The sequence below is a fragment of the Siniperca chuatsi genome, linkage group LG10 (assembly GCF_020085105.1).
Source record: "Siniperca chuatsi isolate FFG_IHB_CAS linkage group LG10, ASM2008510v1, whole genome shotgun sequence".
Classification (NCBI taxonomy): domain Eukaryota; kingdom Metazoa; phylum Chordata; class Actinopteri; order Centrarchiformes; family Sinipercidae; genus Siniperca; species Siniperca chuatsi.
Window position 1 is genome coordinate 11,049,165 of NC_058051.1, and position 26,644 is coordinate 11,075,808.

The 26,644-nt window shown below is 39.0% G+C and overlaps 2 protein-coding genes across 3 annotated transcripts; both read left to right on the forward strand.

The window, feature by feature from the left end:
• Nucleotides 1-256: 256 nt before the first annotated feature.
• amt (aminomethyltransferase) lies at nucleotides 257-11,174 on the forward strand. The gene is made up of 9 exons (XM_044209978.1): nucleotides 257-390; nucleotides 2,712-2,879; nucleotides 3,148-3,228; nucleotides 4,817-4,948; nucleotides 5,043-5,121; nucleotides 5,862-6,007; nucleotides 6,214-6,394; nucleotides 8,767-8,922; nucleotides 9,725-11,174. Exons 1-9 carry the CDS (start codon nucleotides 259-261, stop codon nucleotides 9,898-9,900), a joined length of 1,251 nt encoding a protein of 416 aa, XP_044065913.1. The 5' UTR covers nucleotides 257-258; the 3' UTR covers nucleotides 9,901-11,174.
• An 850-nt stretch (nucleotides 11,175-12,024) lies between these two features.
• Nucleotides 12,025-26,048, forward strand: ifrd2 (interferon-related developmental regulator 2). 2 transcript variants are annotated; one of them, XM_044209976.1, is made up of 13 exons: nucleotides 12,025-12,594; nucleotides 13,770-13,826; nucleotides 18,721-18,837; nucleotides 19,103-19,187; nucleotides 19,467-19,591; nucleotides 19,801-19,958; nucleotides 20,868-20,921; nucleotides 21,311-21,489; nucleotides 22,011-22,119; nucleotides 22,433-22,567; nucleotides 22,777-22,905; nucleotides 23,891-23,983; nucleotides 24,212-26,048. In XM_044209976.1, the coding sequence occupies exons 1-13, from the start codon at nucleotides 12,552-12,554 to the stop codon at nucleotides 24,290-24,292; spliced, it is 1,365 nt and encodes a 454-aa protein (XP_044065911.1). In that variant the 5' UTR covers nucleotides 12,025-12,551; the 3' UTR covers nucleotides 24,293-26,048. The 2 variants fall into 2 exon arrangements, with proteins under 2 accessions (XP_044065911.1, XP_044065912.1); XM_044209977.1 differs by lacking the exon at nucleotides 13,770-13,826 and having other exon boundaries at nucleotides 12,026-12,594.
• Nucleotides 26,049-26,644: the final 596 nt, after the last annotated feature.

A 26,644-nucleotide genomic window follows, 5' to 3' on the forward strand; every position in this document is an offset into this window, starting at 1 on the left:
GATGTGTAATCCATATAATCTAATCTGTGGTCAACCAGTGTGCTTTATATGAGTCTGGTGAAATCCTGCAGGGCAAATTGACTTATCAACTACATTTCCCACAAGTCTTTGCGCATTCCTTCAATCCCTGCCGCTTCATGTGTTATTGCCAGGAAAGCAGAAATTCCAGAGTGTGGAGTCTGAAGAGTTTAGTAACACAGCGGACGTGTTGCCGTCAGGAAAGTGTGTGTGTGTGACTTCAGCGGGGCCTCAGGTGGCATGATGTGGGCTCGGTTGCTGCTCGGGGGTTCGGGGTTCGGGCTGCGGGCTTCCAGGGACGGTTTGCAGCGGCTCGCTGGAGCTGGATGTGCGGGGAAGAAACAGCAGCAGAGACAGGCTTCAAGTGCTGGGGTAAGTGGAGCATGAAGTGTCGCTGCACGGTAAACTTCTGTCGATCCAAAGTACTTTGGCATTACTTTAGTGAAAGCAGCTTAATCACAGTTTTCTGATTAGAAGATGATGAAATAAGATAGTATTCTTTCGTAACGTTAGGCTACAAAGTGCTGAATTTTTCAACAACCTTACCCCAACCTTAAGTTTTCATCTCTGATGTTATCAGTGTAATAGTAGCCTACAATAATACTGATTAACTTACAGTAGGCTATATGCGGCTCTCTAGTGAGTTGATATTGACATAATACTTTATGGTTCTTTCTTATATCACTGTGAAACTCTTATAATATTCTTTTTGAATGAAGGTTTTAGACGTATAATGTGTTAATTGTCCTCAGCGGTTGGTTTAAAATGAATTGGGCTTCATGCCATAGTTTTAATTTCCTGGATCGTATTTGAAGTTTTGGTTGTAAAGGTTTTCAGGATACAGTAGGTGTTTTCAGAATCGATGTTGGAGCTATTTTGGCCATCACATTTGGGACTTCACTCCAGAAACCCTCAGAATAAATCACTGTTACTGCATATTACAATAATAACAGCAGAGTGTGACACAGCAGCAGTCAGTTCATGCAGACATAATGTGCATCTGTCCCAGCAGACTGCCATCCTCTCTCCCTCGGTCTGCTTCACTTCACTGAGCTGCACAAGATGATTTTATTAAAACCACGAGTGACTGACTCTACAGTACTATCAGCACTGTCTCAGTCAGTGTCTGCTTACTTAATGTGAGGCTTTGAAGTGTGACCTTACCCAGATTCATTCATTCAGTCATTCAGCAATTTATTCAGTAATTTCCTTCCTGCACTTTTACTGATTTTTCTGCAAAGGAGATTATAAGTGAAATAATATAGCAGACATCAGTATCATCTGTAATTTATCAAGCCGCTAAGATAAAGTTCATATTTGTGGAAACCTCTTTTTACGTCTAAATTAAAAGTCCCTTATAATGTATCAGCTGAGGTTTATCTGCACAAGCTTTCTTCTTGCACAAAGCAAACGGGGTAAAAAGACTAAAGTCCTAACCATGTGGAGTGCCTTCATCTGTAGTAGTTCATTAAGTGTATGTGTGTGTGTCCGTGTGTGTATGTTTGGATATTACAACCAGAACAACCACCCCTCTACCGTTCATTCAAATTAATAGCTGACTTTGGACTAAAAAGCAATTGAGTCTTTTATAAAGTGCCGACACACTCTGTCCCATAATGCATTTCTTCTGCTGCGCTGATAAGCCCCCTTCACTGGCTGGTTCAAAGGTCAGAAGTTAGGGCAGAAAGAACAGAACACAGGAGCGTAGAAACAATGACTAGGATTCTCATTCTGCCATTCGACTGATTGCTAGACCACACTATAAACAGAGCTGTATATTTAACAAAGATGTGTTATTATGTCCTTCATCACTGTGGTATTTGCAGAACATACAGTATATGGAAGCAAATAAGGGTCATTAATATTTTGATCTTATGAAATGATGTTCACAAATAATTTCACAGCCTGCAGTTGTATATCACCTTTTGTGTACATGTAAAAAAAATTGCATGCACATATCTGAATGTGTGAATTTGTAAAAACTGCACAAATTTTAATTACACATACACAAAATATTTCTACAGCAACAAAAGTTTTTACACATGTGCAAATTATATCTGTGTGCGCAAACCTTTTTCACACATGCGCTAAATATTTCTACAGCAGCAAAGCTTTATTACACATTCACAAACTTGACTTTGTGAGAACATTGATTTTTTTTTTTTTTTTTTTACAAATTCACACATAAGTGCATGCAGTTTTTTTTCCACATGCACAGAAAAGGTGATATATAAGTGCAGGCTGTGAAATTATTTGTGAACATAATTTCACAAGTTCAAAAATGAATTACCCTTATTTGCTTCCTTAAACATACTGTTATTGAATATACAGTTTAGTCAATGGGAAAAAAACTATCTTTCTGAACATGCTTATTTTCCTCAACACAAGTATATGCATCTTCTTTGGAATGAGATGCAATATGTTACTTTTTTTTTTTTATTTTTAGAAACACTGGTTGGATTGTTGCTATTACATTGAAAAATACCATACAGAAATTAAATATTAAATAATTCAATTTTAGAAACATTGTATAGCTATTTAAAAATCCTAATTGTAGCACCTTTTAAGATACATAATTTCAACATTTAGTATTATAGTTAATAAATTAAAATTAATTTACTGTATTCCAAATGTGGTTCCTATATTCCCTGTGTATATATTTTTTGCACACAGTAGTGTTTTATTTTCCCCAGGCTGCCTTGAAGAAGACTCAGCTGTTTGACTTCCACAGGGAGCAGGGAGGAAAGATGGTGGAGTTTGCAGGCTGGAGTATGCCTGTCCAGTACAAAGACAGTCACATCATCTCACACATGCACACCAGAGAGCACTGCTCCATCTTCGATGTCAGCCACATGCTGCAGGTGAGACATTATGAAGTGTAAACGGACACAGACATATACACCTGAAGACAGGTGAACAAACACACCTGAACACAGGTAAACAAATACACATATACAAACTAACATATCACATTAATTGTCACACATCATCATGGTAAAATACAGCCCTTTGTCAATTAACAGGTGTTTTGTTTTTTGGTTTGATTTGTTTTAATCCATGAAACAACCCACCAGAAGAAAAAAAGCCATTTCTATGTTTAAATACATCCTTTTTGCTTTTTTCTGTCAGACCAAAGTCCATGGCAAAGACAGGGTGAAATTCATGGAGTCTCTAGTAGTTGCAGATATTGCAGAACTCAAGGACAACCAGGTGAGATGATTGTTTCATATTGAACATGCAATAACTGAGTTTTGTGTTCACTTCGTGGAAGCAAGCTGTAAACACAACATTGACATATTATCGCTGTTTAAGTTCATATGGTGAACTTGTTAGCAGTGTTTACACATTCAACAGATGTGAGCAACATTAGCATTCATTTGTTGCTGTCCACCTGATGAATGTAAGTCTAGTATTCACTCTCCTTTTAGCTCTGCTTTTTGGTCTCCGCTAAATGCTCCACTATGTTCAACAACTAGTCACTATCTGTGTCTGTATGCTGTTTGGTGATGGGCAGGTAGTGTACAGTGGGTTTTTGGAGCACTTTTTTAAGTTAAAAACAGATGCCTGCTGCCTCTTTAAAAGGAAGCTGGTGAAAGTTGCAGGCCTGAAGACCAAAACAATGAGCTGAAAGACTCCAAAATACACTTTTGAGGTGAGGGGAACTGCAGATTCAGGTGATAATTCTCTGTGGGTCCATCACTACAAGTGACCCCTTTCACATACTAGTAGTCATGTGCTCCATTCTTAATATAAAATATTGATTATCGCTGCTTTAAAGGGACAGTTCACTCCAAAATCAAAAATACATATTTTTCCTCTGACCTGCAGTGCTATTTATCCATCTAGGTTGTTTTGGTGTGATTTGTCGAGTTTTGGAGGTATCGGCCGTAGAGATGTCTGCATTTTTTTAGTATTATGGGACTATATGACACTCGGCTTGCGGTGCTCAAAGCGCCAAAAAAATACATATGAAAAACTCAACAGCATTGTCTGTTTCCCAAAATCATGACCCGGTTACTCAAGATAATCCACAGATTTGTTGTGAGAAATTTCATGTAGGGACTATTATCTTTCTACCGATAGTTCCTGGGTCTCACTCTAAAGCCTCAAACAAATGCAGCAGAGAAATGCGACTTCTGTCTGACTACAGTTTTGTCTTATCAGTTGTGACTTCTTTATAGACCGTTCTCAAAAGGCCCCACTGCCATCCTTATCACATTTAGAGTTGTCCACTTGTGACTTGATAAGCCTGATCATTTTCATTTCAGATTTTCACAAAAATTAGCTAGATTTTTAAAAGAGGAATAGGTTGGTTTAAACTAATTTTGGATAAAATCCAGGTGAAAATGCATCCAGAAGTTGTTTAAGAAGACTTTATTAAACAAGGCCCTTTTGTGGTAAGTACAGCTCAGAATATGCTTCATGGAGCAGAACATTATGAGAAAATGGGGGGTGATCGGAAAACTACAAAATGTCTGAGCTGCAAATTGTATTTGTAATATTCAAATGTCACACAGAGTTTTTTAGAATTTATTTTTTTCTCTTTATTTAGAATACATACATACATCAATTCACAGATAATTATTTTAATAAAAAACTTAAATAATGAGCCCTATGATTGGATCACCTAAGACACATTTATTGTGTGAACAGAGCCAAAGCATATGTTAACATGTTCATATGAAGCATCAGTGTTGGAGTAATTTGACCAACTGGACAGTGTCCCAAATACATATCCTGCATTTACCTTAAAATCTTCACCCACTCATCTTTTTCTGTCTCTTTCCTCACTCCCCAGGGTACATTGTCCCTCTTCACCAATGAGAAAGGAGGGATTATTGATGACCTCATAGTGACAAAGACAGACAAGGGCTACCTCTATGTCGTCTCCAACGCTGGCTGCGCCGACAAGGACTCGGCTCATATGAAGGTAAATAAAGACAAAGAGTGTATGCAGAAAGACAGGTTGGGAGTCTGGTAGACTGATAGAAAGTGTCTGACGTGTGTGTGTGTGTTGCCTGTAGGCCAGACTGGCAGAATTCAAAGCTGCAGGTTTTGATGTGGATTTGGAGTTCCTTGATGAAGCACTGATTGCTCTACAAGGTAAAATATTCTTCCCATTTCATCCTGCACTATTACCTTATACCGTATTATTATCATCAACTGGTAAACCCACTTTGTACTTCACACTTGTTTTATTTTATACTTATACCCACTTGGTACTTAATTTATTTTCTGACCTGTATTATAGTGTATTGTATTTTTTGCTTAGTACTTTTATTCCTGTGTGCACTGACGTGATAGTGAGCTGCTGTAGCAAAAGAGTTTCCCCTCAGGGATCAATAAAGTATTTCTGATTCTGACTCTGATTCCTTACTTTATTCCTTTCCTCCACCCCCCTGTTGTGTTCTTTCCTCCCTTCCTTTCCTCTTCTACTTCTCATGTCTTCTTTCCTTTTCTTTGTTCCTCCTGTATGCCATCATTCTTTGCCTTCTGTCTGTCGTTCATTCCTTCTTCCCCCCTCCATCCTACTCTCCTCTCTCCGTCACTTGTTTTCCTCCCTCGATCTTGATCTTCCTTCTGTTTAATTTCTGTCTTTTCCCAGTTTGTGTTTCATTATCTCTGTTACTTTCTTTGTTTTTCTTTTTGCCCTTGCCAGTATTTCTCTTATTTCATGTTCCTGTTGAACTTTGTTTCACTCTTTCTTACATCAATTCTTTATAGTTTTATTTCACTCTTTCCTAACTGATCCTTTGTTAATTGACTATTTGACCTCCTCTGCGTAAGACTCTCCATGTCCGAGTTTATGCAGGTAATTTATCAGTTGTGTTGTGTGTTATCAGGTCCATCCATGTCTCAGGTGCTCCAGGAGGGGCTGAAGGAGGACCTCAGTAAACTGACCTTCATGACCTCCACCTTGGCCACTGTGTTCGGTGTTCCTGGCTGCAGGGTCACCCGCTGTGGATACACTGGAGAGGACGGGGTGGAGGTCAGCAACTCTCTCTCTCTGCTTCCTTCCTCCACTTTTTTTGGCTTTTTCCGACCGTGAGCTTGAGCAAAGACAAAAGTTAATTTAAGTCGCTACTGTAGATTTTTTTTTGGAGGCCTCTCAAAACCTTCCGATGACTAGATCTAATTTAAAGCTCCTTGGATGGAGACCCAGCTCTACAGTCTGTCGGTGTCTCTGTGTCCCAGATCTCCGTCCCTCAGTCCAGAGTGGTGGAGCTGACAGAGAAGCTGCTTGCTAACGGCGAGGTGAAGCTGGCTGGTCTGGGCGCCAGGGACAGTCTGCGGCTGGAGGCGGGGCTTTGTCTCTATGGCAACGACATAGATGAGACCACCACACCTGTGGAGGCCACCCTAGTCTGGACCATAGGTAAGATTTTAGTGTTCATTATGAAATATTTGTATTAAATGTTTTTTCCAACAAGATTGTTTTAGAAGGAGGCTGTGGTGGAACGGGTGAGTTTAAGACATGTCAGTCCTTTTATCTATACCTGGACTCAAGCAGGGAGTTTCACATTCACATCTTTACGGTGGAGCCAGCAGCTGATTAGCTTAACTTAGCATAAAGACTGGAAGCAGGGGGAAACAGCTAGCCTGGGTCTGTCCGAAGGTAACAAAATCCATCTACTAGAGCTCACTAATTAACACGTTGTAAAAATGACAATTCGCCGTTTTATGGGGGCTGTGTGCTGGACGATTTCTGGGCTGGGACCAGTTGCTAGGCAACCAACAGAGACCAGCCAAGAAATTCTGTGGCACACAGCCCACTATAAAACTGCAAATTTAAGTTTTTACACTTAATTTTTGTAAGAATTAAACAAACGAGATGTCATGTTAAATCAGAAATGTTCAAGTCCTACACATAGGAGTTTTAAAAATGTAACAGATTATAAACATGACCAGTGTCTTTGATAATGAGCCCATTTGCTTAGAGCGGCTACAATCAACATTTTTTATTAAAACATTGTATTAAATGTTGCAAATTAAATGTATAATAAATTGTTGTTCTGTAACTGCTCGATTTATAATTAGGCAACTGTTTGCTAACAAGTTCACTTTATCAACTTAAAAGGTTAGATGAAGATTCTCCACAATTCAAACGTTCAGTTCATTTTACAGAAACGGTAACCGTAGGCTTTCGTCCTTTCTAATGTAGGCTACCAGTGTTTTGATACGGGGCACTCTCTCTCTCTCATTGTATGAAGCCATTTCTTCATGTCATCCTCCCACTCGTTAATAGTTTGAGGATGTGGCGCCAACCTGCCATTTCAATTGTTTATTGGTTTTTGGAAGTGCTCTCACGACATTGTTAAATAAGAAAGTTAAGCCAACGTGAGTTAGCCTAACAGTCAAACGGAAGTGTGGCACAAAAAACGGAAGTTTGACCAACTGTTTATTTCCACATTCGAAAATAAGATGAATACAGTGCAGTCTTTTCTGTGTATTATAGGGAGCCACCTAAAGATCACGGCAATAATTTTTTGAGGACTTCTTTTGCATTCCATCGCATTATATTTTGCGTTCCCTCGCAATACATTTGTGTTCCCTTGCAATACTTTTCTTCTTCCATTTCTTCAGAGCCATATGTCTACTTCTCCAAAAGTATCAGCTCATTGAATTTTACTTTGAACTGGACATTAAGTATGTTGATATAGTAGGCCTACTACTACCCAATAGGCATACATGGTTATGTAATTAGTGAAAGTAATATTAATCAAATGTATTATTATTAGATCCTTTCTAAGATCGATAAGAAAGCAGTAATGTAATCTGCAGGATGCTGTCGGTTTCATTTGTGAACGGTTACTGTAGCATACTCTGTACTGTACTGAACCCCAGAGGGGTTTCACTGAGGAAAAGGAGACATCTCCAGAGGCGGAATTACAGATGTGCAGTTGAATCTACCTCATAAAGCTAATGTGCTGTATTTGTATGAGTCAAAAAAATCAACAAACCAGAAGGTGACTGAAATGCTGCAAACAGAGTCTGTGGTTCTGTCACAGAAAGAGCAGACAGCATTGAACCACTTGCAGAGATACATCAGGAATGCAGACCAACGCAAGTTTGAAAGCTTTTTGCACAGGGTCCTCTGTTCTTTGCACAAAACCAATTAAAGTAACCTGCAATGCTAAAACAGGTTCAGGTAGAAGGCCTGTTGCTATAAGTGTGGAGCAATAATTGCTGTTCCTTATACAGTACATAAAGCTCCTACCAAGAAGTTTGATATTGCTCTATCTGAAACTTCTTTGCAATGGACATCATCGGTGAGGTGTCCATAAACAATGCTAAATTCCTACTCCTGACTCCTAGGTTCTTGCTCGACAACCACACTACAATTATTATTATTAGTCTTATTACTATTATTAGCATTATTATTCCTATCATTATTATTACTATTATTGTTTTATTCATATCAATATTACCACTACCATTACTTTATTATTATTTTGAATTTGTATTGTGCTACTGTATTCCAAATAGACATACAGCTCAGAAGGAATGGAAGAAGAAAAGTATTGTGAGGTAACGCAAAAGTATTGCAAGAGAGCGCAAAATGTATTGCGAAGTAAGGCAAAATATATTGCGAGGGAATTCAAAATATTGTGAGGGAACGCAAAATATTGCGAGGTAACACAAAACATATTGCGAGGGAACCCAAAAGTAGTTCTCAAAAATGTTTTCTCCATTACCTTTAGGGGGCTCCGTAGTATTAACTCCATTCCCTTTTCTTCTCACACGCAGGAAAGCGTCGGCGTCAGACCAAGGATTTCCCCGGCGCTGACATCATTGTACCTCAGATCAAAGCCAAGACAGCCAGAAAGAGAGTCGGTCTGGTGTCCACTGGACCCCCTGTCAGACAACACATACCCATACTCGGCCCTGATGGAAAGATCATAGGTCAGAAAGCAAACATGGTGGGAGTGGTGGACACGAGAGAGCTGTGGTACCTCTGTATTTCAATTAAGAGTGGTGCAACAGTGTAAGAAGATAATAATAAAATTAACAGCATTTCCCCTTTAAAAAAGAAAAGTTTAGACCTAAGATTAAGAATTGTTTTAAAATAATGCAAAGCACCACCACTGAAACAACAAAAAACATTTAATATTAAAGCCACTATGTGTAGAATTTTTTTCATGCATTGCTATCTGCCAGTGGGTTTCATGGTACTACCACTGGGGGTGTTGCCAAAGTCAGACATTTTCAAATCCTACACATTGTGGCTTTATTATATCAAATTTATTTTGAAATGTTCAGTTTTGTTTGACATCACACATAACATTACCATATCAGTGTGTTCTATTAATTCTATTAATTCAATAGAATTGAATAAAATACAATCTTTTGGAACATGTTCTCACATGTTACTTTGCGTACATTATCCAAATTGTGATATTTTATAATATTGAAAAAGAAATCTGTATTATTTCAAGTACAGTATATTGTCATTCCCAGCATTGAGTGATTGAATGAATGAACGAGTGAGTGAATGTAATGTGTAAGCAACTAAAAATTTTGTAGATTAACATGTCTGTGTGCTGCTCAGTAAATTAATCTAAAGCACAGAATAGGACCAATTTTAAATTTCTACCAAAAGGTTTTATTCTGGCTCGATATTTTTTTTGTCTCTAAAGATATAGGCAGAAAGGTTGTCAGACAGAGATTTCCAAGGAAAGGACCTATTCTTTGCTGTTTTATTTAGGTGAGGTGACCAGTGGCTGCCCCTCTCCCTGCCTGAAAAAGAACATTGCCATGGGTTACGTGGATGCGGCATTCGCTAAGAACGGAACAGCCATCCAGGTCGAGGTGAGGAAAAAAGCAGTGCCCGCTACCATCAGCAAGATGCCTTTCGTCCCAACCAACTACTATACTGGATAGGAGGGACACACACACAAACACAAATATACCTTACACATACCCATACACATGCATACATATATAGTACATATACTTAAACTGGACCATTCCTCCACTCTGTTCCATATTCACCAATGCTGCCCCCTTCTGTTTACCTCTGCCAATGCAACACCAATGTAAGACTGAAAGTCTTCATTGGGGAGTCCTGAGAGAAAATTATCTAAAATGATAAACTTTGTGAAATACAGTATGTGTGCTGGTGTAATATTATGAAGCACATTAAATGTGTAAGAATTTGTATTTGAGACACTAAAGCAGAGACACAGCATACAGTTTCACAGTATAAACTGACAGGTGGTTTGAGGACAACGGGTCCTCACATGTAATGCGCAGGACATATTAAACATCAGGCTGTCATTATACAAACAGTCAGTATGCTACCTGTGTGTGTTTAAGAAATGCAGAGTTCAGTAACATGGCTTCACCTGTGGATGGATGTGCATGAAATAAATTACAAGCAGTACTGTTGAGTCAGAGAATGTGTATATATAATGGTATGGGCCTAGACGCTCTGTTAACATGGTTCATAGACTAAGTTCTGTTTTATCTTTTTATATTTTGTAAGTGGACAGCAGGTTAAACTTAATCAACTTACTGCACTTTCAGTAAGAACAAAAACATTGAGGCTGTGTGGATCCATTAAACACAAGTATTTAATTAACTTTTTGTTGTAGAATATAGGTTTTGCTAATGAAACATGGCAGCATTTACTTTGTCACTGCTGGACCAAAACAAAGAGATTCCAAATTGTTCTTTTGATGTTCAGTCACTACATGTCTTTTTTAAGGTCTTTCAAATACCACAGAGCCAAATTTCCATTCATATTATTGTTGGTAGTAAGCAGCTTAATCAAGGGAGGCCAAACAGGGCCAGCTCATAACCCTTCCAACACAAAACCCCTACCTGAAATATGCTAATTAACACAACCGTGCCAGTTCAGTTTGTGGAATTGGCATTTTTGTGTTAATTAACAGATGTTCTCATCAAGTTCTTGTTTGGAGGGATTTTGAGGGAGTTCTGCTTAGCTCTGTTGATATGGTCAATAACCTGATCTCCACAAAAGATAAAACCTGACCAGATAGTTTCTCAGACTGTTAATAATAATATAATATGATGACCTGAAGGAGATATTTACCCTACATGAGGTACAATGATAATCTAAGTTGAAAAGATGTTAACTGTCTTATGTGTGTTCTGTCTTGAAACTAATTAAATGTAATTTCTGTATTAAACTAGGACATTGTCTTTGGACTTTCTGTGGAGCTCTGAATGTCTTACTTAATATAGAAATAATACTACTGATTTATAGGTTGTCAGTTTTTTTCAACTTGAAGGTGCACATTGTACGTCACTGTGGATTTAATATTTAACATAATTGTCATGTAAACATTTTAAATAACATTATTTTAGAAAATGTCTTCTTTTATTAAAGACATTTTCCTTTTCATTTTCCCATGACCCGCTGTTCTATTTCTATTGAAATGGACAGTGATATAAAAATAAGATTGCATAAATGTTTTCTATACAAGGCATTCCTCTTCACATGACTGGTCAGTCAGTCTGGCATAAGTTTGGCTCCTAAAGAAGGTGCTGGAGGGGTCCCCGACATATGGAACAGGATTAGGGCCACATGGAAAAAGAGACCACAAAGTCTGAATTTGAGTTTCTCAAAATGTATTGCATAATTCTGACTTTTCCCAAAATTCTAATTGTGGCACATATGGCTTTGGGTAGAACAATGTCTGCTTGAAAGTGTTTTGAATTGAAGAAATTGAAATATTTTTTAAAAACGCACAAAATTCTGACTTTAATGTCAGTATTCTGATTTATATTTCAAGAATCTATCTCAAAATCTTTGAGGATTCGCTATTTTTTTAAACATTGAGAGTTCTGACTGTATTTCCACTATATTGACTTTTTGTACAGAATTCTGACTTTACTGACACAAATTTGACCGTCCCTTAGAATAAGCATGGATTAACCATATAAATCACATACATCTGACAATAAGTGCTTCATCCATCAAGTCTGGGGTTGGTTTTAGGCACAGACTGTAGTCAACGGTTTTAGGCACAACGGAAACGGGGGATGCTAACAGAACTAACCTGGCAACCCCGGCTGCCGGTCTGTTGAGTAGTTACTGAGAGGAAGATGGTGGACTTTGCAACAGCAACGTGCTCAAAACTCCGTCCCAAATACTTTAGAAAATACTTAATATCTCAACCTGGTATTAGATATAGATTACCTGGGGATAATCATAGATAATACATTGTGAAAACCGTTGAGGAAAGTGACTTTTTCGCCACCGGACAACTCTTTATTCCAAGATTCTAGAAAGCGGGGAGTTGCGGAACGAGGTGATGGTCGGTGCTCGTTAAGGACGCTAGCCAAAGTGTGAACAAAAGTGTGAAAGAAGGTGTAATTGTGGGAGCTTTTCACCCAGCTGTCGAGATAAACCACGGAGACCATCCAGCCCTCTGCTGTAGCTGCATTCACACCAACTGTCAAATCTGTGAGGAGCGGACTTGACAGTTGGACTGAAAGCAGGCTAACTTTAGCTAGCTAACCTCAGCTAGCTTTGTTTTGAACTGTGGATCAAAGCGCTACTCAAAATGCCACGGAGTAAAAAGGGGAAACGTGGCTCCAGCAAGCCGGGTAAGTAGCAGTAGTGGCCATGCTAACTCACCATCCAGCTTCTGGCAAGAAATCAGCAGGAATATAATGACTGAATATGACAGTTACGACGAAGATGTTAATGCACACTGTACCGCCACACCTTTAGCTTAAGCTTGACTAGCGGTAGCAGTTTGGGTACCTATGCCATATGCTACTTGACTTGTAAATTGTTTTGCAGTCTGCCATGTACAGCCATGTGGCTTATAATTAAAGTTAGTGCTGCTGTTTAGCAGTACAGTCTGCATGTGTTTTTTTTATGTTGAAGCCACTCACTTTAATGAATTTATATACGTGTAAAATCATTGAAAATTTGTCCAAGAAAGTGTAATGCGTTTTATGGTTGAAGATTTCTGCTAACATTCAGGACCCTGGCTTGCTAAGAATACACTTGTAGGGTTAAGATTAACCGCATGCTATTTTTAGCAGCAACGTCATGACACTTAGAACAGGTAGATGAAAACTGTGCTGAAGACGAACAACCCATGCAACAAGTGCAACAGGATCTCTCAGTACATTTGCACATGAATTTAGTTCATTTACGTGCAGTTAAGTTGCGGCTTCGGACCATGCATGTGCCTGTAAGGGCTTTTAAGTCCCCTCACGTTTTATGGAGTGTCGTTGCCCAAGAAGCACACACGTGCCAGCGCCTAAATGCAGACAAACTATGTGTGTATGTATATTTAACATATACAATACAATATATATATATATATATATATGTATATATGTATATATATATATGTATATATGTATATATATATATGTATATATATATATGTATATATATATATATATATATGTATATATATATATGTATATGTGTGTGTGTGTTGAGAGGGCAACAAGGAAATAAAAAATGGACCACTAGGAGTATTAAGTCTGGTGTTTCCGTTATATTTGCAAATCTTTGTCAATTCTATGACAACTTTAAGGCTTCTGAGTTGTGCAGTATTGTTAATTGTGAATCAGTATTTTGCAATACAAAGTTTAATGAAAGGGGGAAATGGAGCTCACTTCTGATGTTTTCTTCTCCATCATGGTCATTCCTGTGTCTTTCTATTCATTCATATATATACATCCACCATTCTTCCTCCAATCTTTACACCCTTTATTTCATCCATCCATTTATTCCTCCGTCCATACGTCATCTCCAGGCTCTCTTCGTCAGGAGGTTCTTCAGCTGCACCTGTCGGCTAAAGCCTCGCTGAAAGGTAACTCCTGACCCTTGACCCCTGACCTCAGCTTCGTGTCCTACTCAAGGCTTGTCCAGAAGCTCTTGAACCTCACTACAGTGCATGCAGTAAACCCAGCAGCCACTCGCACACTAAACTCACTGTATGTTTTTTCCAGCTACACTGAAAAATTTGAACTCTTACCTCCCTCATACATTACCTGCCCAGGCTGCTTACTGTATTGGCTGACTTTACCACAGCCTCTTTGTGGTTTTGCAGCACAGTGGCACCAAAATCACTTTATTGTCTGAGTTTCTTTAGTCCTCGTGCATGTCATGCTTGAACACCATGAGTTAACACCCAACCTTCATGCTGAGATAGATGGCTGTTTAAAAGATGAACATCACAGGACTAAAAAGGAAGTTTATCCATATCTGACCTTCTCGTCCACCCAAACTCTTCACTTATAACTGGCTGCTAACATCTAGTCTTGCTTCATCACCATCTATGTTGCCCAAATTAGAGTGCGCTCCCGTCATGCCATTAATTTGGTTAAAATCTCCCCGACCATCCAACTCCATGGAATTCAGGAAGTTTGTATTTAGGCAGTCATTGCTTCATGGAGTGATTTTTTTTTTAAATTTATTTTTTATTTTTTCCCCCGTCATGTCAGTCTAACACAGTCGGTTTAATTATCCCCGCTAGGCGTAAGCATACTACTGAATCCATCAGCCTAATATTTGCACATTTATGAATGGTTGCTCAAGGACCTCTCTGAATGTGGTGATTCAGAATTTTTGAAAAACTTATTTTATTGACTGCCTACTCCTCACTCCTCTTAACTGGGTGGTAGGGGCCGCAATACCATCCTCACACCACTTACACTTGAGGTCTCTAATAGGTGGACCGTGGTCCGGGTCCAGACAAAGATGCCATCCTATCCGGACCAGACCTATAACCATGAAATTACTGAGAATTATTACAATTTGATGAAGTGTTTCTATTTTAACCAGTGCAGCTTTTCTACCCTTTACGGCACTGGTTAAGCGGCCCAAGAAACTCACAGACCAATTGCACGAGTTGTAAATCATCTCAAGTGATGCTACTCAGCCAATCAAATCTGTGCATTCTGAAAAGCATTGACTTGACTCAGTGAGTGAGATATATATACACACACACACACACACACGGGAGAGATGAGATGAGAGACAACAGTCGGAGAAATAAGTGAGTCAGAGAAAAGTAATTTCACATGGCGTGCTCCAAAAAGACAAAAGTAGACTGCAAAAACAGTGATGAGGGAGGTGCAGCCAGAAAACAATAGGCCTGATTACTGATTACTGGGCCATCATGGAAACAATAAGGTCAGTTTCAGGTGAAACTAGTTAATCAACAGATACTCAGATACGTCCCATTTTTTCACAATTGAGAATGACTTCCGGATGGGAGCCGAAACGTCTTGATTCTGAAAACAGTTTCCAGATGACTACAACTGAAACCTTTTCTACGATAGCAAAAACAGAGTTTTTAACAAAGCTTTTAATCGAGTATGGACATATTATTGAATTGTACTTATTTGATTTGTCAGTTGCTGACTACATACAGACATTGATACATCTACTAGGTTACTCAATATATATGGCACTGAATCATAATGCAAGTTAGACATGATGTTCCGGACCTTTGCTTGAAGAAATTTTCTCTAACTGGACCTCTTCTGAATTTGAATTGAATACGCCTGACCAACATGCATGCCACACTACTTTTGGTTGTGTTCAGCTCCATACAAACTACCTACCACTGTCTTTTTCAACCACAGCAAGCAAAGCAATAATACTATGCTTTATATGGACATTGTGTCCAAGGTTTGTCTCCATATAGCCTGTCTACTCTGGTTACACCTTGATAATGTAACCTGCATATTGCATACACACTGGACACACAGCTTGCCTTGCACTCCCTGTTCCCCACCCTCAAGGCACACCTGAGTGAATTCTTCTAGTTTGTAATTGTGTTATTATTACTCCCATGTGTTTATTTATTTTGAATACTTGAACAAGTGATGTTTTATTGATTGGTAGATTTAGAGTTAAAATGTGCAACTTTCTACAAATCTGTACATATAGCAAATTTAACAGAATTTGATGTTACATTTGTGAAGTTGTATTGAGGCAAGAGCTTGTCTTTGTTTCTCCAGAGAAACATCGTACATTCCAAAGTAAATATTTTCATATGCAGCATTTCCTGCAGAATTGTTTGTGGTGGAAGTTATTTTATTTACAAGAACTGGGTTTATTCCAAAGCCTGTTTTTAAGGACTAGTTGCAGTAGGGGTTGCAGTTTAAGATGGCTGTTAATTGGATCTTTACAGCAAGAAAAAAAGAACATTTGGCAATGACAATTATGATGAATTAAAGATGTCAAAATATAAGTTTTGTTGCTAAAGATCCCTGACTGTGAGGGCGATATTCAAAATTCTTGTAGAGAGAACACAGGTTAATTTAGTCTTTCTTTTAAAGCATGTGCTACCAGGCCGTGGCCAGGGGACTCAATCGAGCTCCCACCCCTTTGGCTCAGAGTTCTGATTTGTCCGTCAGCAGAGCCTCTTCCTCTGGGACTGACTGACTGCTGGAGCTGTGTGAGTTATTGCTATGTAAGCATGAAGTAGCAAAGTGGAGATGACACGTGAGTCATGGCAGGGAGCTCACACTTACCAAAACCAAGCTGTGTGTGGGCAGGCCAGCGTGTGTGTGTGCGTGGCTGTGGGGGAGTAGCCTGCACAATGGCCGGGAGTTCAAAGATGATGACTGGGAAATTACTGACTGATACAGGCTTGCAGGGTGTGCTATCTCAGCTGTGAACAGTAAACTGTCACCATTTTGCCATTCAATAGCAATTTCAGAAGAATAGAGAAGAGCCTTTCAATGATAGTCCTGTACATAGTGGTAAATTTGTCAGCCACAGCAGAAATTCAGCAGCATTTGGCTTGTGGCTGAAGTTAACTTTCACATTGAATTCTTAATTTTTGCAGTGTAAAGAAAAGGCAGAATAGCAGATCAGACAACAACTCTACAATTGGGTCAAATGGCTGAACTTTAGCCCAGTTTACACATTCTAAACTCAAATATAGTCTTGGATCCAGTTACTCATACTCATACATATTTTTTTTCTTATTACCCGAGTACAGCTGAATGATATCAGAAAGATTGCTAGAGTTGTCATATTTACTACATGTGTGGTAAGCATTGAGCTTGTACCTAAAGCAGAGTGGATTAACAGAACTTGCTACTGTTGCAGGTAGTCTACAATTAATAATATGAAAAGGTAAATAAATGTTTTCAGTGAGAAAGCAGCTCACAACTACAACTTCCATGTTGCATTGCTACAACAATAACAGTGACCTCTGGGTTACCTCGACTGTCCTGGTTGATCTGAACATGAACACACACACACACACACACACACACACACACATACCGTCTGACCATTCTGGATCGTACACTGAATGAATGAATATGTGAATGGCCACTCTGGTCTCCAGTAATCCCACCAACAGTAGAAAGTCCTGAGCAAGCAGGAACCTGTGGGTTAGCTTAGCTTAGCCCGCCTGGCTCTTAGTCCCTGAGCTGTGTTGAAACATTAAAATACTAATTACCGCCAAGTAATAATAAAAATATAAAAGATGACAGAGAATTACCTAATGGAGGTTCCCTCCATTATGTGCTATTTCCTGTCATTATGTAAGAGAACATAAGCTCCTATGTGGGTGACTGTGGCATATTTGAGAGCAACCGCAAGATATTAAAAAAACGACATGGTGAATGAAATAAATTAGAATAAATTTTAGCCATCCTAGTGTAAAAGGTCTGACATTTTTGAGCTTTACTTGTATTTCAAAGTCACACTGCAAAGGTGTAGTTACCCGAGGTATGTCATATTACAGTTGGAATAGCTTGCTGGTGATTTTTGTAGACTCTTTTTCAGTGTCCACACAGTGTTTCAGAAGGTGGTTGTGTTTGCTGTCCATCTCTGTGTGTGAGTCTGAGTGTCTTAGTGTGTGTCTGTGTATAAGAGGAACTCTGCTGGTGTTCAATTACTGACAAAGAAAGACAGCTGAGCAGAGTAAGCCTACAGTCAGCTTCCCTAAACCTGCCATTAGTCACTGTTGTGAAATGGCCTCCTGCCAAATTCTGGTTACTTTTGGGATACTACTTCTTCATTTCACTTTCACAGTTTAACCAGCTGTCATTTTGAGGCTCTTTACTTTTTTATAGAGATCGTGACTGGCTGTTAAAAAAAAACAAACATTGGACAATGTAAGTACATCCAATAAAACCACCCGAAATTACCCCATAGAATTTAAGTCTCTCTTATCACCAACAACTGACCATTGTAAGCTTTGCATAGGCATTTACTGCAGGGCTCTTGTATATGATGGCATTCTAGTGTAAGGTGTTTCTGCTATTTTGTCCACTCCCTTGAAAAGACATATACATACAATAGAACTAGGCAACATTGTGGACAATAAAGGAGGAAATAACATTGTGGCTTCTTGTTTGGAAACTTTTAAATATAATTTTGACCTAGTGTTCATTGTTTCCTGCTCTTACCAGCTTTTTTTGTACTCTGTCACTGCCCTAACAACTGCTGGTAGTGAGCTTGTCGGTTCTGACTATACCTGTCATGATAGAGATGCTCAGCATTGTCTAGATCAGTTGACTTTCACCCAGCAACAGCATTCAGACTTGTGTGTTTACTCGTATCATTATTCAGGGATGAATAATTCACATTTGCTCCCTTGCCATAAGCCAAAAATCTGAGTTTATGTGTTAACTGAGACTCCACGTCTGAGTTTTCAGTTGAATTGTTGTTACTGTAAATATAACACACCTACTCGTCTCACTATTTCCCATCTTGTCTTTTTCTTTCTCTAGGTATTAAAAATGGGGTGAAGGGAGAGTCGGGTGCCAGCGATGATGAGCTGACGTCTGATGTTCTCAGCCACTACAGCAGTGCCAGCGAAAGCACCTCTGTGTTAGAAGAGGGCACAGGTTTGTACTTAAATGCAGATTAAGCATACACATGCTTTTTAGAATCCTATTTATTTTTGATAATAGCAGAGGTAGTGCTTACATACACTAAAGGATCTAAATGCACCCAACATTTTATAGTGTATTTTGATTCCTATTAGCAACTTTTAGCGTGGTGTGACAATGAAACTCACAAGAATTACTTGATTTTTTTCCCTCCTAAACTGAAGCATTACACTTGCATACAGTTAACAAAATCCTGTGTGTGTTGACTGGCCAAATACAGGAGGGGAGCAGGTGGATGAGCAGACTGCCCAGGAGGAAACAGAAGACAAACTCAAGCAGTGTATAGACAACCTGATGGATAAGAGGTTATTATTATTTTTTGCTTTCGTCCAGTCACTATCAATATTAAAAATAGGATGTGTCAGGAATAAACAGGAAGACAAATGCAAAATGATTGTGCAACACCAGACCGCAGTAGATGTTACAGGAAGTGATATTATACTAAAAAAACCTTCCTGTTAACACCAACCATATTCATTCATTCATTCTCTCTCTCTCACTCACTCACTCACTCACTCACTCACTCACTCACTCACTCACTCACACACACACACACACACACACACACACACACACACACACAGCACTAAGACTCGTCTAGCAGGTCTGGAGTCGTTGCGACAGGCCTTCTCCTCCAGAGTGCTATTTGAGTTCCTGACAGAGAGACGCCTCACCGTCAGCGACTGCCTGGAAAGGAGCCTTAAAAAAGGTAACACCAAACAGATCTCAGATATACAAACAGATATTCCACTGTGTTAGTTAAATATATATATATATTTTTTTTTTTTGCATGTTTACACAGCACTACAAACAGTATGTGGGATTTCTGCAGACTTGTTGAAGACGTGTAGATTTTGTATAAATTCACAGTGCATTGCAGTTATTGATAAACAAATAGTAACTTTCTGTTCCCTCCAGGCAGTGGGGAGGAGCAGGCAGCGGCAGCCACAGTCTTCGCCCTGCTCTGTATTCAGTTGGGAGGTGGAGATGAGGCAGAGGAGGGCTTCAAGATGCTTCGTCCCATCCTCACCGCCATTCTGATTGACAACAGTGCCAGCATAGCAGCCCGCCAGAGTGTGAGTAATCACATAAACCTTCTCTGATATTGTGCAAAACTTTAGATATGGAAGAAGAGCAGAAAATAAAAAATGTAATGCATGTCAGCTCATGTGTAAATACTAGATCAAAAATTAGTCATGTTAACTGCAGTTTAAAACTTAGTCAGCATCATGACAAAAAATGTTGCAGAGTAACAACAACAAATTGAAAAACATCTGGTTCAGCCAAGAGTTCATTAAGTGCAAATTCTGCAATGCATTCCTCCCACCCAGCTGCCCTCGCTCTCACCTCCATTGTTGTACAATAGTCAAGTGAGTCAGCTCAGAAATTCAGTTAAGAAAATTCCACTTAAAAATATATGACACATTCTCTGGTTGTGATTTTGAGAAAATTCAGTTTTAAGGTGGACTGTCCACTCAAGGAAAATTTCCCAGCCTGTTGAGGTTGTAGCTTTGATGTTTTAAGTGTCGTAACACCCTTGTCAGTGTTATAAATAAAACTGAATTGAATTGCTATTTTCAACCGACTAACAAAAAGAAGACATAAAAATACAACACTAGACAGTGTTTAGGGTACTGTTGAGGATCACTCCCACAGCGTGACATTGACAGCAGCCATTTTGGACTCTCAGGGTTGGGAACTCTGTCTGGAGGAGCAAATACAGGCCGAAAGTGATATGCCTAAAAATTATTATACAGTAATTTTCCTTTTTTATTGTCCCAACAGTTGCCCAGCTATTGTCAAAACCAGGTTATTTATCACTTTGTAGTTTGAAAACATTAACAAACCAGGACAGAATAACAATTCTAAGGTTGGCTAGGTTATTTAAAAAAGAAATTGCATTAGCATCGAGATCACAGCTTCACTCTGTCGTGGTTTAATTAAATGTCTGGTTATTTGGCTTTTCTTGCGTCTGTCTCCATCAGTGTGCCAGAGCTTTGGGGATGTGCTGTTATGTTTCTGCTGCTGAAGACGGAGAGGTGAGAACAACTTGCTCTCCATGGCTGAATCCATCATGACACTCATAATTCTCAAAGCCTTGCAGGTTATCACAGGGAAATAATGGCACCACAGGGAATAGCTTGACTGTTAGTGGTTCAGAGGTTACAGTTTACCCATTACCTCCACACCTAATGTATAAACCAAAAAATATCAAGCACCAAAAGCCTTCTAAAAACTTACCAGATAATATCTTATCAAATATGGGTCCAAGACTCTGCTAGTATCTGGGATATTAAATCATGATTATGGCAACCGCTTAACAATAGGTTTGTTTACCATTGTGCTGTCATCAACAATTTGTCTTTCTCATCATTCATTACATTTTCTCTCTCTTTTTCCCCTTAACATCAATACTGAACCCTCCCAGGACTTGATCAAGTCATTGGCCCTTCTGGAGAGTGTGTTCATGTCTTCATACCCCAACAGAGAGGGAACACTGCCCACACCAAAACCCGGCAGTCCAGGCCTCCACAGCGCTGCCCTGCAGGCCTGGTCGCTGCTGGTCACCCTCTGTCCTGCATCTAGACTGACTGTGCTGCTCGACCTGTGAGTGAAACAAACTCAGTGTTCAAAATGTCAAAAAAATAAATTAAGTAAATTCTTCATAGTAATCCTTTGTGTGTGACTGTTTTTGAATTTTCATTCATTTTATTCATGTTCAACAGTGTATATTTTGCATAAATGATTTCCCCAAACCAGAATTTGGGAGCGCATCCTTTTCTGTTAGACACTGAAATGGGTGCTGAGCTTTTGCTACTGTAAGACAACATTCAGTGTATACACATCATGTCACTGAAGGGACATTTAATGATGGGCAGAAAGTTAAAAATGCTGCCTGCAAGGACACAAGTTTAAGCTTAGCATTTTTGAATTTTTTAATCACCTCCTGTTTATAAGCTTGGGATGTGAACATTGACAAATGTCACACTCAATTCTTCATTCAGTTTAATTCTGTTAAGGTTCATGGGTGTGACATTTTGATCAATCATATTGACAAAGTAAAAGTAATCAACAGTAACTAGTAGTGTAATAGTAGTGATTCTCTCCCTTCGTCACCCTTCCTGTAGTCACCTACCCAAACTCCAGGCTTGTCTTCAGAGCAGTGACGTCAATTACAGGATCGCAGTGGGAGAGACCATCGCCCTGCTGGTGGAGCTGGGACGAGATATAGAAGAGGTAAACACACACAAAGACAATCGTGTACCTTTGGGAGCAGGCACACACACTACTGAATGGTAAATGGACTGCATTTTTGCCTCTCATTTACCCATTCACACACACACACACACGAACATGAACAGGAGGAGCTGTGGATCATACAGCAACCCTGTGATTAAATTGACGACCCACTCTACCTACTGAGCGACAGCCGCCCCTGAAACAAATGCTGTGTATACTTCTTTTACCATTATACCCATATCTATGGTTTAAGGATTTTTCTTGTTTTAATATCCTATTTCCGTGCTACAATTATGTCACTGGTGTTTAGGAATTTGAGGTGGAGGACAGTGAAAGTCTGTGTGAATGTCTGAAGAGTTTAGCCACAGACGGCAACAAGCACCGAGCCAAGAACGACAGGCGAAAACAACGCTCCATCTTCAGAGAGGTGCTGCATTACATTGAGGTATGTTTTATAGCTGAAGCGATAATATTTGTTATTAATGATTTTACTTCTATGTTAGTAAATCAGTCACTAAAGAACTAGTCTTTTCATTTTCGAGTTGTGCACATCTGCCCTGAGTTTTGCTAGTAGATATAACATCACTCAGAAGAATTTACTCTTGTTTTCACATTTGAGTTTGATTTTGTGATGTCCCCTTTCTTCTCCTGCAGAATGAGGACTTCACCGAGGAAAAGATCAGGTTTGGAGTGGAGAGCGTTTACATTGACAGCTGGATGAGGAGAAGAATCTACGATGCCTTCAAAGAGATTATGGAGTCCGGAGTTAGACACCATCTACAGGTCAGGAAACGCTCTGAAGTGGTGTTCTCACAGTGCCCCAGTAATGCTGCATATGGTTTCAGTTGCCGCAGTGTGTGTTGGCAGGTGCAAAGAACATGTTTCCACAGCCTCGTTCAAGGTCTGCTAATTTTCTGTCACTTGAACCTGGTCAGCATTGTCATGTGGCTCTTGTACTGCAAAATTTAACCACTAATGGCACATTAGAAAGAAAATGCTAATTTAGGTCCCTGGTAGGCAAGATGAGTTTACATTTCAGTTAAAGGTGGGGTATGCGATTCGACAAATACCATAATATAGAGTGAACAACAACACAGCAAGTAATGTAACGTTAGCTAGGTTATGGGTTAGCAAACTGTTGCTACAGTTGCTGCCGCGAAGCTAACAGCCAGAGAGGACGGGACGGTTTCCCAGAGCCAGCACACCAGCTCCAGACAGTGATACTCACAACTCTCCTGCTACTATAGCTAACATCACAACAACAGCATATCTTGGCAAACTAGAAAGTAAGTTGAATGTCTGTGGGCAAGGCATATAACGTTACCTGACACACAAATCATGGCTGGAATAGTGTTGTGTGGCTCGGTCCGAGTCACTTTGTTTATTTCCCATTTACAGAGCCAGGGCTGTGTACAAACACAGGATTATTTTTCAGCGCACACACACTGAATGGACAGCTAGTGGACTGTGAGGAGATATTCGGTGAATTTGACAAAAAGACATGTATTGGATTAGAATCGCATACCCCACCTTTAATTCAATTAAATTCTCCATATTTTAGTAGATGTTGAAGATGAATAGTGGATTTTCAAAGCTGTCATATGCACACATTTCACGCCTAGCTTGATCTACTCATTTGTTTTCCCATCCATGTATGCACACTGTTGAAGACCTCGGCATAACATAAACACAAAACAGCAAAATCAGTAGTTTGACAGTTAGAGATTTATGTTAATTAATTTTAGTGTGTGTTTTGGTTTTGGTGCAGTTCAACCCATTACTGAGAGACATCTTCGGCCTTGGCCCTCCCCTCATCCTGGACGCTACTGTCAAAGGCAACAAGATCTCTCGGTTTGAGAAGGTAACAGCATCTCCTCTGTCCTTGAATCTCAATCTGCACATTGGAACAATCTGACCTTGGAGTGTGTGATTGCATTTTTCAGTATTTTCCTCGACATCATGCATTTATTCTGCATGTTGCATGTTGTTGAACTGCTGCTGCAAAATTAAAAAAAAGTCACCCTAAGTGATGATAGCCTGCAAAGTATAAATATTGTTGCACTCATCTCTACCTTTTTTTTTTCAACAGCATCTTTTCAACTCAGCTGCCTTCAAGGCCAGGACTAAACAGAGGAACAAAGTCAGGGACAAACGGGCTGACGTCATGTGAGAGAAAGACGAGGATGGAGTGAATGGATGAGCAAGCAAGGAACTCCTGGGTCTAGATTGAGATGGATACAAAATGATGCCTTCAAAGCTTCAGCTGTCAGACACACAAAGACTTAACAAACTCTTATCAGGGCTTTTTCACTTGTGCTCTTCACCTGCAAATTAATTCTCCTGATTCAAGATGGTCAACATTTATTCTTAGCTCCCACAGGCAAAGGCGATCTTGCTGAGGAACAAACAAACAAACAAAATGGAGTGAATTGCAACAATTGCTCACAGAAGTTCCCAAAAACCAGTTCTGACGCTTCAAAGTGGATAACAACTATAAAACAATGCTAAATCTCTTTTATGTGGGACTAAAACTACTTCATTACACGGGAGAGTAAATTTTCTGTGCATATAAGAAATGTGATCTTCAGATATCCAAAAGATCTTTTATTCATTTTATCAATGAAAATACAGAGAAAGTAAAGTATTAAGTCTCATTGTAAGAGTCAAACATTTTTAAAGCTTTATGGTACATTTGAGATCTGTGGAAGCCTTCCATGTAACACTCACTGAAACCCTCTTTGGTGCTGATGGGTATTATTGATACTCAGCTCGAACTGCTGCCCTGTGGCTTGACAGGTCAGTTAAGTCTTTTTAATCCAAATTTCTGACTTCAGTTTCCACATAAAAACCACTTTTCCTCGACATAACCTGTCCTGGTTGATCTCTGAAGGTTAATATTTGAGCATCAACTTCTCAAAATAAAAAGCAAAAGAGCCATAGAAATATTCTGGAAAAACTCTCCTCTGGGCTAATGATTCCTTGATATTCCCTTAGTCGTCCTTTGTTTTTACACCAGAGTGGCTACTTCAGCTGCCAAACCAGAAACTGACTTTACAAGCAATGCAACCTAAAAGAAAATGTGTGGTGTTTGCGTGAGAGTGTGTTTTGTTTGAATATTATTTAACATCACGAAATAAAACACTTACAAAAAAACATATAAACAAGAAGATGCCTAATTAAAATATGAAATCAAAGAGTTAATATGAAATCAAAGAGTTTATATTGTCATCTTTGTATTAATATTTTTTGAGAGAGAAAAATACGTTTTAACCATTTCTGGTGGATAATTGTATTTTACTTTCTAATTTATTAAGAGCAGTACTGTGTGATTTTTAAGAAATTAAAACATGCTAACTGTTTACAGACACAATTATGGGATGACTGATGAGAAGAATTTATAGGGTTTTTTTTCATGTATATTTTTTATGCGGGTTGGTGGGTCCTAAAATCTATCCATGTGTATGTATTGCAGATAGACTGTGCATCGGGTTTTAAAGTAAGATGTGTACTTGAATCATTAAATGCAATAGATGATGTTCTCTCTGACAAGCAGTAAATGTATTTACAGGCCACTAACCAGCTGCTATCAGAAGAGTTTGGTGGTGATATTTGTAATGGTGGTCAGGTTAGCATCTAAAATTCAGTGTGCTCCTGATTGTGGCAGCAGTATCAAAAATGTTAGTGTTTTTGACTATATTCAATTTAAAAAGCACACTTAACAGCTGCCTGAAAATGTCAGTACCTTAGTGAAAACTTAATCAGCTTTCACAAAGTTTCTGTTGTTGACCAGGTTTGACCCCCTGGATGAAGTGCAGCAACAGGCGTCCCATATTACAGCCTCACCAAACTGTCTTTGTCAGTGGTTCTGTTGTTGCAGCACATGGACAGAAGATGGATCAAATGAAATAAAGATTATTTGAGCACTTTGTCTGTTTTGTAATTCCAAAAAGTTAGTTCTGAAAGGAGGTGGTGTAGTTTCTGTCCTGGAAAGACTAGATCTGGGAGAAAATGGATCATTGGGGAAAATTAATGTTAATACACATTATGAAGATAATGAGATAGTTACTTAGGATAGAAAGTAATCAGATTTTACGACTATGATAACCTGAAGAAAAGGCAATGTTAGCCCGAGGCACAGACATGATAAACGTTAGTATGGACTGTTTTTCCTAATAGTTTTGGACAAAGATTTTGTAATGGAAAGCAGCTGCAGTTTGAATGATAATGAACGATAAAGATTTAAATTTAAAACCAGGTGAAAAGAATGCAATAAGCACATGGTGTTTAGACAGTCTTTTATGCAGACAAGTAAAGATAAAAATGTGAACACCTTGCTTGTTGCTGTGAATTTATTTTAAGTAGTAAATAATCTCTTAAACACATTGAATACACTGCAGCTAAAGCTGCCTACCATTTTCCCTGTAATAGCTTGCAGGATTCTGCTCTGCCATACAGTAAAATTTTATAACTTAATATTTAAATTATTATTTACAAACTAAGACTCCCCTATACATCTGGGCAG

What these genes read in the sequence shown, in the direction of transcription:
- amt (XM_044209978.1), top strand. Translation starts at nt 259, where the DNA reads ATGATGTGGGCTCGGTTGCTGCTCGGGGGTTCGGGGTTCGGGCTGCGG. An exon ending in ATGTCAGCCACATGCTGCAG is followed by an intron (nt 2,880 to 3,147) that starts GTGAGACATTAT and finishes TTTTTCTGTCAG; the next exon opens with ACCAAAGTCCATGGCAAAGA. An exon ending in AGCACTGATTGCTCTACAAG is followed by an intron (nt 5,122 to 5,861) that starts GTAAAATATTCT and finishes GTGTGTTATCAG; the next exon opens with GTCCATCCATGTCTCAGGTG.
- ifrd2 (XM_044209976.1), top strand. Translation starts at nt 12,552, where the DNA reads ATGCCACGGAGTAAAAAGGGGAAACGTGGCTCCAGCAAGCCGG. An exon ending in GGAAAGGAGCCTTAAAAAAG is followed by an intron (nt 19,592 to 19,800) that starts GTAACACCAAAC and finishes TGTTCCCTCCAG; the next exon opens with GCAGTGGGGAGGAGCAGGCA. An exon ending in AGATCTCTCGGTTTGAGAAG is followed by an intron (nt 23,984 to 24,211) that starts GTAACAGCATCT and finishes TTTTTTCAACAG; the next exon opens with CATCTTTTCAACTCAGCTGC.